This window comes from Malus sylvestris, chromosome 12, assembly GCF_916048215.2.
Source record: "Malus sylvestris chromosome 12, drMalSylv7.2, whole genome shotgun sequence".
In the NCBI taxonomy this organism is placed as follows: Eukaryota; Viridiplantae; Streptophyta; class Magnoliopsida; order Rosales; family Rosaceae; genus Malus; species Malus sylvestris.
The window spans coordinates 17,616,971-17,632,333 of record NC_062271.1 but is presented as its reverse complement, the minus strand read 5'-3'; the positions used below and the strand labels follow the sequence as shown (position 1 = coordinate 17,632,333).

Below are 15,363 nucleotides of genomic sequence, written 5' to 3'. Positions count from 1 at the left end.
AGCATGGAATGAAAGGTTTTCTAGATTCCTTCTTTGTTTGGGTTTTAAAGCATCATATGCTGATCCATCTCTATATGTCAAAAATAATGGTCATTCAATTGTTGTGTTACTCCTATATGTTGATGACATTATACTCAGTGGAGATGATGATTCCCATGTTCAATCTGTGATACACCAATTAACCAGGGAGTTTGATATGAAGGATTTAGGAATTCTACACTATTTCCTTGGTCTGCAAATTGAGTATCAATCTCAGGGAATACTTATTCATCAGTCTAAATACATCAAGGACTTGCTGCACAAGACAAATATGCTAGACAGTAAGCCTTGTACAACTCCTTGTCATCCTCATCAAAAGCTCTTAACTCATGGTAGTCCTCCAGTTCCTGATCCAAGTATTTACAGAAGTATAGTTGGTGCCCTCCAGTATTTGACTTTTACTCGACCTGATATAGCCTATTCGGTTAATCAAGTCTGTCAATTCATGCATTCTCCACTTAAAAGTCATTTTGTTGCGGTCAAGCGAATCTTAAGGTATCTCAAAGGGATTATGCAGCTTGGATTGTGTTTTAAACCTGGCAATTTGGATATTAGAGCTTACACAGATGCTAATTGGGCTGGGGATCCCAATGACAGAAGGTTAACAACTGGTTTCATTGTGTTTTTAGGTCACGATCCTATTTCTTGGAGTTCGAAGAAACAACATACTGTTAGTCGTTCTTCTACTGAGGCCGAGTATAGAGCAATGGCAACTATAACTGCTGAGGTGGTATGGCTTCAACAATTACTCAATGATCTGTGTCTTTCTTCTTCAGTTACACCATTGCTTCATTGCGACAACATATCTGCCATGGCTCTAGCAACTAATCCTATTTTGCATTCTAAAACTAAACACATCGAAATAGACTGCCATTTTGTGCGTGAAAAGGTTCAGCAAGGAACAATTTTGTTGCAGTTTGTTGCATCATCAGAACAGTTTGTTGATATCCTTACCAAGGGTTTGTGTTTTCCATTGTTTAGTTCTCATTGTTCCAATCTTATGCTTGGGCCTAGCATAAGAATGTTAGATTACATGATATATTGTTAGTTGATAGAGTTGTTAGGCACTGCCACGTGTCTCTATTGTATTGGTGAATCTAGAGTTAGTTGTGTGTGGTTGTATTTATAAAAAGGGCAAAGGATGTAATAGTGAATATATGAAAAGTTTCAGTTTCTCTCACTACTCTCTCTCTTCGAATTCTTTCTCTGCATTTCTCCATAGCTAAATCTCAGAATTATCAGATTGAAACCTTATTTGTTTAAATATTTTGATCTAGGTCCTTACCATCATTTAAGAGATTTAACTCATGCATTTATGCATTTAATGTCCACAAATTATGAAATTTAAACAAATTCAAATAATATTTTTAAAATGTATTAGGTACTTAAAAATAAAAATTAGAGTACTATTGTTCTTCACAAAATTAAAGCAAGAAATAATGTATCCACATAATTATTAACATATTTAAAAAAAAAATACCTACTGATATATTTTAAAACATAAAATAAATACATATAATTAGCATGGGTACAAATACAAATAAAACTTTAAAAAATATGGGTACAAATACAAATAAAACTTTAAAAAATATGGGCATAAAAAGAAATTAATATATGAGTACAAATTAAAAATGAAAATAAAATTGCTACAAATTGAAAAAGGGTTGCAAACTAAAAATGAAAATATATGATAAATATTTAGCCATAAATATAAATATATCAAATATAACATTTCTAACACTAAATTATATATTTAGAAATAAAAAATATTTTATTATTGAAATTAATGACGTTTATTAATACCTATGGACCTTGATAAAAAATTGAAAAAGAATAAAGTTGTAATAAATGGAGTAGCAAAAAGAATGATAAGAACCTAATTTCTCCTATTTTAAATTTGGCTAATATTTTGCAAGGACGATAAGATGCAATTTGAAAAATAGACGGTTCAGATCATCAACGTTCCCTTCTTCCCCAGTTTTTCTCTTATTTTATCACCCACCTTATATTACCACCCCATACAATGTAAAAAAAAAAAAAAAAAAGTCTAGTTTCTCTTTCCACCCATTACTATCCCAAAAATATTCCTATTTTTAACATTTAATACAAAACCACATAGTGCCGAAACTCATTAGCCAACAACAACCAAACTCATCATTTCACCTGTCGGCGTTCTCCTCGTCGCCAGCCAAACCTTTTCTTCCCTTCTCTTCTTCTCTCTTTCTCTCTTCTTGTCCTTGAATACATAAAGAACGTCTACCAAGAACCATGGGATTTCAAACTTTTGGATGTTATTGTCAAAAATTGAAAGCCTTCACCATAACCGTTCTTTCCCAAAAGCTAGTAGTCATGAATTTCAAAGATTTCCTATACAGAGCATCAAAAGGTACCATATCAAGGGTTGCACGGAAACTGTTATAAGCAAATTCCATCAAATGCTGATAATTGTCCCATTTACCATTGAAATTGCATTACATTGGCTCTCAACATATCCTCAAATGTTCGGATAGTTATCTCTAGTTGTCCGTTTATTTGAAGATGAAAAACACTTAAAGTAGTAGAATACCCTTAACTTGTTGGAAAAAAAAAAACTCTTAAATTTAGAAGTAAATAAGGCATCACGATCATAAACAATTATTACAATAAATTCATGCAACCAAATGTGTTTTGCCTCGCTTTGAGTTTTACCACTGTCAATTTGTGAGACGTACTTTTCAAATTAGTTTCCTATATTGTGACAACAATTTCATCAACTACTTCTAATCATCATTAAGACCTGATGCGCCATCTACTTGAGTATTTATATTTATTTAGGAGTGAGATTGTATAAATCTTAATAGATTATGTATAGGATTCAAATGAGATCTTGTATATCTCTCCTTGTACAACTTGTATTACTTAGAGAGCTAGTTTCTCTCTCCCCTATCACCATAAATAAAGGCACAAAGTGGTGAAAATCACATAACAGAATTCACCAACTCTCTTTTGTGTTGTAGATTCTTCCTTGTCAGTAAAATAGGTTTAGAACACGTGTGATGGGAGCATATTTATGCGACTTTGTTATCTTATTTCTTTGCATTTACTTAGTTAATTTCTATTTATTGTAGTAATTTAAGTTATTTTTGTATTATTGTAGGTCTAGTTGATAAAGATGACAATAAATGGCAAAATGGAGCAATTTGGAGTAGTTTTGGACTTGGATTGGATAGCAAGCGTGGATATCATATGAGCTGGACATTTTTTGTGTTTAAATGGTGTTAAACATGTGTTAAAATCTGTAGAAATTAAAGTTGAGGCTTAGAAGGCAAGGAATTACACAAGAAAGAGGAATCAATCCTAGTTGGAGAGAAACATTATCTTATTCTATCTTATCTTATCTTATTTCCAGCTGCAAGGAAGAATCCTAATCACATTCCAACACTTTCTACCTGATTCTTAGAGTTCTAAAATAATTCAAATTGCCTAATCCCTTTCCTCCTTGGATTCAGCCGTTTCCCCCATATATATGAAATTCCTGCAGCGATTTAGGGTGTGCCGCGCCTGCCATTCATCCATTGAAGTTGCTGGAGTTTTCAAAGTTCTTTCTATCTTTGTTTTAAGTTTCAATGTTTATTTTAGATTGTTCTCAGTTATGATGAACATGTGTAACTAAGTTTCTTTTTAGCTAGAGGTGAATTCGAAGCCATGATCATATGTTTTATATAAATTGATTACGTCTAGTTATTGTTTCATAAAACATGAACGCGATTTACTTATCTGCTTTATAGAAAACGTATTCTTGTATGTTTATTAAGGATGCATACTTAGTTTGCATGCAGGGATTTGATGTTAAAATATAAGGGAATTTCACCTAATTGTTATGAACTTATATTTGTAAGTAGTAAAAGCCACTAGTCATGATTGAGTTAAGTAAATCTATGGCAGAAGTATCATACTTTTCATAGTTACAAATGTTTTGTCAATGCTTATGATTTTCACAAAACTTAATGATCTTTGAGATGTATCTCTATTATGCTTTTCATAGTTAGGGAACTTGAGAAGAATAATTTGGTTGCGTCGTTGAGTCCAATTCAATAAACTTAGGAAAATTTGAGAGTTAATTAGTGTTGTTCACAATTAATTTGGGGTATTGTCATTCATGGTTTATAGGAAGACTAACTGGAAATCGATTTGTATGCATATGTTTCATGTGTGGAGAAGAATTCCTTAGCTATTCTTTCATCCATATTTCATTCACAACTTAATTTACTTGCTGCCATTTACTTTTGTTTTAATTAAATTCGTCCCAAATCCCCCAGTCATTGTTTTGATGTTAATTTAACTTAGTTTTCAATTTTATAAGTTTAATTTGTGTTGATTAGCATCACTTCTAATCCCTGGAATAAAACGATTCCTACTTACTCATACTACAATTGCATAATTTATAGGGTTTAATTTGTGTGTTAGTTTCTACCACATCAACGTGTAATTTTTTTATATTCTGATTGAATAAAAGGATAAAACAAAAAATAATAACAGAAGCATCATTTAGTGTTATAATCTAGTGATATTCTTATTCACTTAAAATGTTAAGTCTTATGTTCGAATCTAAATATTTAACGAGATTGCAATCAATTTATTTTTCCATTTTTACTCTAAGTATTTTGTTATATATGAGATTTTTTTCAGCGTGTGGAGAGCACGACGGGTACATCATACGCCATATTACAATTGATTGTAATTTTTATTTATTTTTTAACTAATTGTATAATGGCACTTAAAATGCCAAGAAGCGTTCCGACACATTAAAAAATATCTACTTGTATATCTATATCAATAATAATAATAATAAAGACATATTCCTCCACTCTGACTGGTCATTTGGTTATAAGAAGACGACCAAAAGTCGGGACTTACTCTTTCCGGATCACCAAATTACACACAATCAGCGACAATGGCTTCCCACCTATTGAGGCGCGCCTCCAGCCACTTCCTCTCCGGCGCCGCGAACCCTGGCCATAGCTTGATGTCGTCATCATCCCCGTTATCTCAGGCAGCTAGGGCTTTCTCCTCCGCTTCCACTCCGATCCGAGCCACCCTCTTCCCCGGCGACGGTATCGGTCCCGAGATCGCCGAGTCCGTCAAACAGGTCCTTATCAGATGTCCATCGCCTCCTTCTTATCAAAATTCCGTTTAAACTCCGTTTCTTTTCCGTCAAGATTGTATGTATAATTTTGTGTTACACAATACACACGCTCACAAGTCAAATCAACTTTAAATTTAGGGTTTTGAAATCTATTGGAAAGTATATCTTTCATGGAATATTAGAATGGAATTAACATAACATTATTATTTTGGCTGATCGATTATGTATATTTGTCGTTCATTCAAAACGGTTTTGTATTTGGATGATATGATCTGTTGTGAAAGTTTCCAGCCGAATTGTTTTTGTTTGTTGATTTGTTTATTCTTTTTTGCAAATGCGAATTCGGGAGCTAGCTACACATCGTAAAAATGTGATTACATTTCCCAAAAATAGATAGTTCAAGTGCGAAAAGGCAATGTGTGTGCTTAGGGGTGGTTTAGGAGTGAGGTGCTTAAAAAATAAAACACCCATGAAAAAAAGCTATGAGGGTTTTACGTGTTTGATAAACTGAAAAAAAAAATGGCTTATTTTGGAAGCTGCTGTGAGAATAAGCTGAAATCAAAGGAAGAAGTTGAAGCTGCTATTTGCAGCTTTGGAAAAATGGCTTTTTTCAAAGCACATGGAGCTACAGTGCTCCTTTAATGAAAAGACTCACTATCAGACTGTTTTTTTTCTTTCCAAAAACACTTTTACAAAAAAGTTTACCAAACACTCTGCTGATTTATTTCACAGCTACTTATTTTCACAGCACAGCCGCTTATTCTCACAGTAGCTTTTTTTCAAAGCAGAGCAATACCAAACCAGCCCTTAGTACAGTGTCCTAGGAGAATAACTATTCAGTGTGCAAGGGCCGTTGATTGTATTTTACTCTGTTTTGGTTTGAAGTGTTGATGCAGTTCGCAATTTGCACTGGTGCAGGTGTTCAGAGAAGCTGACGTGCCAATTGAATGGGAAGAACATTACGTTGGGACTGAAATCGATCCTAGAACACAGAGTTTCCTAACATGGGAAAGTTTAGAGTCAGTGCGGAAAAATGGGGTAGGCTTGAAAGGTCCAATGGCCACACCAATTGGGAAGGGTCATCGTTCATTGAACCTTACTCTAAGGAAGGAACTTAATTTGTATGCAAATGTCAGGCCTTGTTACAGCCTCCCTGGCTACAAAACTCGATATGACAATGTCGATCTTATCACTATTCGTGAAAATACAGAGGGAGAGTATAGTGGACTTGAACATCAAGTAAGTGTTTAAAGAATAAGCGGATGAATATAGTCAAATTTTCAATTTACATAAGTTTGATTTGGTTCTTTGTTTTGGTGGTAGGTGGTGAGAGGTGTTGTCGAGAGCCTCAAGATCATCACCCGTCAGGCAAGCTTGAGGGTGGCTGAGTATGCTTTTCATTATGCTAAGTCCCATGGAAGAGATAGAGTCTCTGCAATTCACAAAGCAAACATTATGCAGAAAACTGATGGTCTTTTTCTTAAGGTTCGCCAATTGTTAATGCACAAGTTTTATTGCTTTTTATCACTTTTAAAGTATGCTCATATCAAAACTGGTTTGGTCATTGTTTCAGTGTTGTCGTGAGGTTGCAGAGAAGTACCCTGAAATCAAATATGAGGAAGTCGTCATCGATAATTGCTGTATGATGGTATGAATAAATTTCTTGATTCAAGTTTTATGGAAATACTATTTGTGTGCATGCGTAACTTGGTACTTGGTGTCAACTGATGCAACATAGTCCTTGATCTAAGGGAACATTTATGATGTGCCTCGCAGCTTTTTAGCAACAATACATTGAGAATTTGAAAAAATCACATTAAACATGTAGTTTTGGATTTTTCTTTGGAAAAAAAAAAAAAAAGAATAGAACTAAGTCAACACAACACTATCTAATGATAAAAGTAAGGCAATGCTAACTAATGATTTTGTTTTATGCAGCTTGTGAAGAATCCAGCACTTTTTGATGTGTTAGTGATGCCTAACCTCTATGGTGATATTATTAGTGATCTTTGTGCTGGGTTGATAGGTGGTTTGGGGTTAACGCCAAGGTATGTTGTATATATGCATTTTTTTCTTTCCCTTTTGTAATAAGAATAACAAATCATCTGACATCGTTTGCCTTACTTTTACAGCTGCAATATTGGTGAGGGAGGCATAGCCCTTGCTGAAGCTGTACATGGTTCAGCACCTGATATTGCTGGAAAGGTTGGCATACCTGAACCTTTAGACGTTCAATTTACTTTATATATAAATCCATTCTCCGCAGTTAAGGAAAACGCTTTGTGTTAGGCCCGAGTGTCTTTTTCTTCAGGGAGAGGATCTTCTCATCTGTCCCAACTTCCATCCCATAGTTTGGTATTTACTAACTGTAGATGTAGCCCTCCTTAAGAGGATTAACATAGAAACAAACTTGGTGTGGCCCTTGGATGGGAGGAATTGTCTTTCCTTGTAACAAAAGTTGCATGAAATTGAATGCTTTGGACGCTTTTCTTCTGTTGCCTTCTGCCTGAGATTCTGCATAGATTTGTTTTTTACACTACCAAGATTCCGAAAGGCCTCTTATCCTTTTGGGTACTCTGGCGGTGTTTGGCACATCTGGTCCCATGAGTGGATTGGAGGCAAGCTCTGAAATTTGTTGCTCCGAGTTATGTCTTGGTGTACCATGATAATGAAAGCCATTCTAGGATTCAAATCATTGATTACATTTTATTGCGATTTGTTTCATTACTTATGAAGCTCTCCCGTAGAAATATCTTTTATCAATACGTTTCCTCCTAATTCATTATTTGATTGAAATTTCGTAGAATTTGGCCAACCCAACTGCCCTGCTTCTGAGTGCTGTTACAATGCTACGCCATTTGGAGCTCCATGATAAAGCTGATCGGATCCAAAATGCGATCCTCGGCACAATTTCTGAGGGGAAGTTCCGAACTGCTGACCTTGGTGGCTCTTCATCAACTTCTGACTTTACGCAGGCAATCATCGATCATCTTTGAAAGGACGCGGCTCAGTAGGATTTGCATTTTTGGATTTGTAGTCAACAGATTGTTGCGACCCCTATTTGGTTTTTTCAGTTGTTTTTTAAGGGGAATAATATCCCTTTGCTTCGATGATCCAAAAGAGATTTGCCCAGTCGTGGAGAGATATAAAGGGCAAAAGTGGTGAAATCAACATATTTTGATATTTCACATATTCATCTTATACAATATTTTTCAAAATAAACTTGTTATGTTCTAGGGGCTTTCTCCTATACATTAAATAATTACCACGATGGTATGTTTTATTTTTGCTCTCTCCCCTCAACTTAATCTCATAATTCATTTATTGTTATTATTTTTAATACTACTAATTTAAACTAACAGGAAGGGAACACTTAGTATTATTGTCTAGTAATATTTTTTTTTTTTTACTTGTATGTGAGAAATTATAAGTTTAAATTTCGAGAATAGTGAGTCCGCAATCAATTTATTTCTCACTCTCTTAATGTAAATATATCGTTTTCAAAACTAACGGAGGAGGAGGTTTGAACCTGGAACTTAGGATTGAAGAGGAAAAGCCTAATCACTTGTCTATCATTTCTTAGAGGAAAAAATTGTAGCAATGGTCTCTCAATTTTAACTTAATTGGTATAATGGTCTTCCAACTTAAAATTCATGACCATTAGTCTATTAACTCCTCAAAATGTGCACACATGGTCATTTTATTCAATTCTGTTAGAACTTCCGTCAAAATGAGTCATGTACCACGCACAGGAGTTTGAATCAAGAGGCAAATATGGAATACCAAATGAGAAAAATTATAGCAATGGTCCCTTAACTTTAACCCATATAGAGAAATGGTCCATCAACTTTAACCCAATTGAAGCAATGATCCCTCAACTTTAACTCAATTATAGCAATGGTCCTTCCAACATAACTCATTTTGACATAATTATGACGGAGTTAACGAAAATGACCATAGCTGCATGTTTTGATGAGGTAAGGGACCAATGATATGGATATTTAGTTAAGAAACCATTACTTCAATTGAATTAAAGTTGAAGGACTATTGCTACAATTTTGTCTTCCTTAGATGGATTAGTATTCAAACTTGCTGTTTGAAATTGTGCATACAATACACCCTCTAAAAATGGTAGTGGATGATTTTATGCTTACTTTTACCCAATAGGATCCTTTCTAAATCCTTTTGGTGAGGATTCTGAGAATTCGTAAATCGTATCCGTTCATCGTACATCGTGCGGTCAGTTTTTGTCAGGTATTGCTTGTATTTAATTTTAAATAAAAATATAATAATTTATGACCCCGCAATGTACGATGAACGGATATGATTCACAAATCCCCGGGATCCTCACAAAGAGGATCCGGCAAGAATCCAGATTCTACGTTTAGCTACTCCCTTTAGAATTCGATTTTAATCTCACTTTACTCTCCTGTAGTTCAAAAGTCGCCATATTGCTCTTTGAAAATTCTCTCCATCTTGCACTTCAGAATCTCTATTTTGAAACTTAAAAATCGTCATTCTACCATATAAAGCTCAAAATTCGCATCACATTGTCTTAAGTCTATTAATTCTCTGCAACTCAAGCATAACAACAACAAAAAAGTCCAATTCTTAATTTTTTTTTTCTTTAAACTTAATATTTTTAGATTGTTGAAAGTTAACGAATAGTAGAAATTTACAATCAAATTCATTGGAACATGTGGCATAGTCTTATTGGGTGGTGGATTTTACATATGTTCTAGGGGGGCGACTTTTGAGTTACATGGAGAAAAGAGAGAGTTCACAAGTGAAAGTGGAACAATTTTTTAGTACTAGAAAATAAAGTGATGATTATTAAGTTATAGAGAACAAAATGAGATTAAAATCAAGTTCTAAGCGGCGGTAGCTAAAGTAAGCCATGATTTTATAAAGATTGTAGTTTGCAATTTTGCATGCTAGTTGCATTTAAAGTGGAGAGTCCGGATGGAGACCATTTTTTGGGGGCACACGTTGTACCTATTTAAAACTTACAGGGTGCGTTTGTTGCACCAGACTATTTCAGACTGGAGTAGCTTCTGGGGTTAATCTAGACTGGCTTAGACTAAATTAAATTGGACTAATTTAGTAAAGCGTTTGGTGTAGTGTCAGATTAAAAAACAGAATAATAATAAATTCTAATATTATATTATCAATTCATATTTTATTAATATTTTATTCTAATTCTAGAAACCTCTCTGTCCATCAACCTCTTTTTCTTTCTCATTTTTCTCAGTCCCCCCTATTCCTCTTTCTCTACCCTCTCCCTCTTTGCCTCCTATCTCAAGTCACAGAAAATGAAGAAATTTGCTCTAATTCTCTTGCACTTGAGCTTCAAGAAGGACCTAAAGTCTTGAGCGATTTTGTTTTTCTTTTTTTGCTTTTTTTGTCAATTCATTGTCATCTTCTCAGGCCCCAGATCCGGTCGATCTAGACTCTTCTTGGAGTTGGAGCCCAACGATTTGAGACTTGCTGGGGGAGTTGGTGAGTTGAGTCGACGATTCAACGGCAGAGGGTGTGAAAGTCCAGGCTTTTTCAATGTATGTGTGGCAGGCGTGCGGTGATTCAACGACGGAGTCATCGAGCTTCTTTTTGGGAAAATCAAACTCATTTTCCGGTGGAGTTGGCGAAGGGAAGCAGACAAGCGACAGAGGAACGAAGCAAGTCTTAGCTAGTTCCATGGTTTTTGGGGACTCTAGCTAAGAACCTCTAGTTACGTTGCTAGTCCAGACGAGTTTGGGCTAATCTCATTAATCTTAGCCCTGCATGCTAACAAACACTGGACTAGACTAAAAGCTAGTCTAGTCTAGTCTAGTGAAACCTAGTGAAGCAAAACAAACGGGCCCAAATGGTATTCTGTTTTTTAATGCTTAAGGGGTTCGGTTCAATAATAATAATGACCTTCGTTAAGTATTTAACACTTCCACATTCAAACATGATATGCTTAATCAACAATTCCACTGGATGTTAGATAATACCAAATTGTGTATTAGTAGCAGTTGTCCCCACTTGATAATTGTGGCATATCTTCATTGTGCGCCTATTGATTTGTTTTAAAAAGTAAAAAATTGTCCAAACACTTAAAGATGAGCGTATGAACGTTTTTCTTATGTATCTGGAGAGTTCTCTATTTTTTTTTTTTTTTTGCCTACAAATTTTTTATAAAATGTAAAAGTTACCGAAGTTAGTTTTTTTCTTCAGATTACCCTTTTGACCTCTTTGATTTGTCTTTTTTTGTCGAATTAAAACTGAGTGGACTAAGCTTTATAATGGGCTAGCCATAATAATGGTTCAAATTCGCATTTGGCGAAAATCGAACTTAAGATCTCTCACTTACAAGAGAAAAGGAATATCACTAGACTGTAGTATTAAGTGACGACCTTTTTGATTTGTCATGTTCCAACTCAAAAGTTAAATTATGTTGACTTTTGTATATTTCTATAATCTTGGATTCCTAGTTTAGCATGATTTTATGTAAATTAGTTCTTTCCTTATTGATATGATTGTATCATCTTAAAAGCTTCTCCTTGAGAGATGAATAAACACTCAATATACAATTGCAAAAAGCATTCTCTTCTTGGTATTAGAGCCATGTTAAGAAAAATTTCGAAAATCTTGTGGGTGCATGATCATTAGCCCACCACTGTCTGTGCAATGTGTTGTCCTCCAGTGAGCGAGGCCGTCGTTATTGACCTGAACCCACTATGTTGTTTCATTGTATTGGGTGACAACCAGACCCGTTCACCTTTGCTTCTAATTTGAAGCTGTGAAAGATTTGCTACGTCCTGACGATCGACGGGAACCCAAAAATCTTGCACTATCACCAGATGACAAACTTGTGCCCACACCATGCTGCCACTTGCTATCGCACCACCTTCCACCTAACTCAAGACCAGGGCCAGTCCAGAGATTTTTTAGGCCCAGGGCAATGCCAAAAAATGTGTCATAACTTCATATAAGAAAATTATTTATTTTCACATGTAAGACATCAATAAAATTATATTTAGAAAAGCAGTTCAAACTCAATAATTTAGAAACACATAAAGACTAATTTATTTTGTATCCAAAGAAGCAAACCAAAAAACTCCGAGCTTATATGTAGATAGACGATGAGTTTTGTTTTCCATATGAACTGTTAAAATGTTTTTGTATAAATCGTGAGGTGTTTTTTCTTATTTACTAATCTTGTCAATATGAGACTAAAAAAATAATGATGTTTTCGAGTCTTTAATTAATATGTATAAATAATGAATGGGCACTAAATTAAACCTTTTGATGACACGTCATATGATTTACAAATTTGCTCTAATTTGGTCTACGTATTACTCTTTATAGAAGATTAGACTTGAATTTCAAATGAATATTTAAAAATAGCAACCTACATAGCTACTAGCTAGTTACTAGAAATAAATTAACAACCAAACAAATGTTCATAAAAATTGTAAAGAATAAACAAGCATATAGCATTTCGAACTTAGAAAATCTTGTTAATTTTCAACAACAAAAACCATGGCTTCTAATTAAACTTCTTGATCATTTAACCAAATTTTATAAATTTATACTCTTATGAAAAGAAATTTGTAAAAATTAGAAAGTAAATAAGCACAGGTAGTGTTTTGAACCCAAGACCTATTTATTATTTCCAAATGACAAAACAACCACTTCTAATTAAATTTCTTTGTCATCAAACCAAATTTTATAAATTTATACTCTTATGAAAACATATATAAATATACCACCCTAATAATTTTGGTGCCCCAAATTTTTTTAGGCCCTAGACGGTCGCCCTACCCGCACTGGGCCTGGGTCGGCCTTGCTCAAGACCCAACGACCCATACAGCCTCAATCCATGTTGCTAGAAATCCCGATCCACAACCTGAAGAACTCGATCTAATGAACCCAAGTTGTCACCTGAACCCACATCGCCGTCACGCCCAGCCAGTGAAGAAAATATCGATAATATCGGCGAAATATCGCCGATATTATCGTTTTTTTGGGACCCCGATATTTTATTAACTATCCAACTTGTTTTCGGCAGAATATCGCGATATTATCGATAATATCGCGATATTTTCGAAACTATCGCGATATTTGGTATGGACTCATCGGAGAACACAGCCGGAGCAAATAATCCGAACCCCTAAATCCCCAAATTCTAATTCAAAGCAAATGAACTGAATCTACAATACAAGATTCCCTAAAATCGATTTCAGTACAAAAATCAACATGCAGAAAATCTGTACAAAAATTGTAATTTACAAGCCGAGAAGAACGATTTCAGTACAAAAATCAAAGCAAATGAACCGAATCCATAAATCCCCAAATTCGAATTCATAGCAAATGAACTGAATCCCTAATTCCTAAATCCCTAAAATCGATTTCAGTACAAAAATCAAGCAACATGCAGAAAAATCGCAATCTGTACAAAAATAGAAACCCTAATTCCTAAATCCCTAAAATCAATTTCAGTACAACAAAGGTGCAACATGCAGAAAAATTGAAATCTGTACAAAAATTTAAAGTAAAAGCCGAGAAGAAGAGAAGTAGGAGCCTGGGAACATCGTCTTCCTCACGAATCCAAGACGGCTGGGACAACGTCGTGCTCCTCAGTGGTGTCGACGGCTGGGTTTAGGGCGGGTGAGATGGGAGGAGCAGAGGGAGACAGGGAGACACGAAGACATGGACGAGGAGGATCGAGATTCGAGAGATGATGTCTCTGTGTGTGTGTGGAAGAACTGGAGAAGGGGGAAGGGAGGGAGAAGACTGAGAAGTTCTCAGTGAGAACGAAGGCTCAGACCTCAGAGAGAGAGAAGAGAGAAGAGAGAGATTGAGAGGATTCGAGAATATGGTAGTGGGAAATGAATGATCGACAGAGAGACTGAGCTCCGTGTGTGGTGTGCGTGTGTGGTGTGCGTGTGTGGTGTGGTGTGGGGGGTCTCGAAGTGTGTGTGTGGTGGAGTGTGAGTTCTTCAGTCTTTTTGACTGTCTGAGTGGTGGCGTGTAAGAAAAAAAAAGCATCCAATGCTCCAAATTATTCAAAACCAAATCATTCCAAACCTATGTCTAGCTCTCTGATCCAATGATCCAAAGAACTTTTTGCAATTTCAGAACATGGACAACAAATAATACTGCTTTCATAATGAAATCGTGTGACAGTCAGTAAGAGTCTTTCACATGCAAAACAGTGTCAATGTCTGTTATATACTTACATTCTTTCATCCAGTGGAGTATCAGAGGCATTCACAGAATTTTCGTTTCTTCTTCTTCCCATACCATTTTCAAAACCATTCCAGATCCTTTCCAAAGCCAAGCAACACAAAGGCTTCCATATTTAAGGTAAGTTTACAAACTTAAATTTATATTATTGTAATTTATACAACAACAAATAAATTTGTGTGGACTCGTATGTTAATTTTTTTAAGTAATTAATACTTGCATATTAATTTTTGTAAGTAATTAAGTAATGTTAACAATTACATGTTAATTTTTTAAGTAATTAAGTAATGTTGTATAATTATTCCCTAGGATAATTTTAATATGTTTAATGTTATTTATTATTTTATTTTCCTTACCATTTTCAAAGTCATTCCAGATCCATTCCAAAGCTTGAACACAAAGGCTTCCATATTTAAGGTAAGTTTACAAACTTAAATTTATATTATTGTAATTTATACAACAACAAATAAATTTGTGTGGACTCGTATGTTAATCTTTTTAAGTAATTAATACTTGCATGTTAATTTTTGTAAGTAATTAAGTAATGTTAATGTTAATTGTTTTAAGTAATTAAGTAATGTTGTATAATTATTCCCTAGGATAATTTTAATATGTTTAATATTATTTATTATTTTATTTCCCTTACCATCTTCATTATCAAATTGGATTAGTATTCATTAATATTAGGTTTTTTTATTATCAAATTGGATTATTATTCTTTAATATTAGATTTTTTTTATTATCAAATTGGATTATTATTCATTAATATTAGGTTTTTTTATTATCAAATTGGATTATTATTCTTTTATATTGGGAATTTTTTTTATCAAATTGGTGGATTATTCATTAAATTGGATTATTATTATCAAATTGGATTATTATTCATCACCATGTTTTATATTAGGATTATTTTTTTATCAAATTAGTGGATTATTCATTAAATTGGATTATTCATTAAATTGGATTAT

At 34.3% G+C, this 15,363-nt stretch overlaps 1 protein-coding gene across 1 annotated transcript; it reads left to right on the top strand.

Annotated features, from left to right (window-relative positions):
• Positions 1-4,882: 4,882 nt before the first annotated feature.
• LOC126593784 (isocitrate dehydrogenase [NAD] catalytic subunit 5, mitochondrial-like) lies at positions 4,883-8,447 on the top strand. Its single transcript, XM_050259898.1, has 7 exons — positions 4,883-5,167; positions 6,083-6,403; positions 6,488-6,649; positions 6,738-6,812; positions 7,103-7,212; positions 7,297-7,369; positions 7,969-8,447. The coding sequence occupies exons 1-7, from the start codon at positions 4,973-4,975 to the stop codon at positions 8,158-8,160; spliced, it is 1,128 nt and encodes a 375-aa protein (XP_050115855.1). The 5' UTR covers positions 4,883-4,972; the 3' UTR covers positions 8,161-8,447.
• The last annotated feature ends 6,916 nt before the right edge of the window (positions 8,448-15,363 follow it).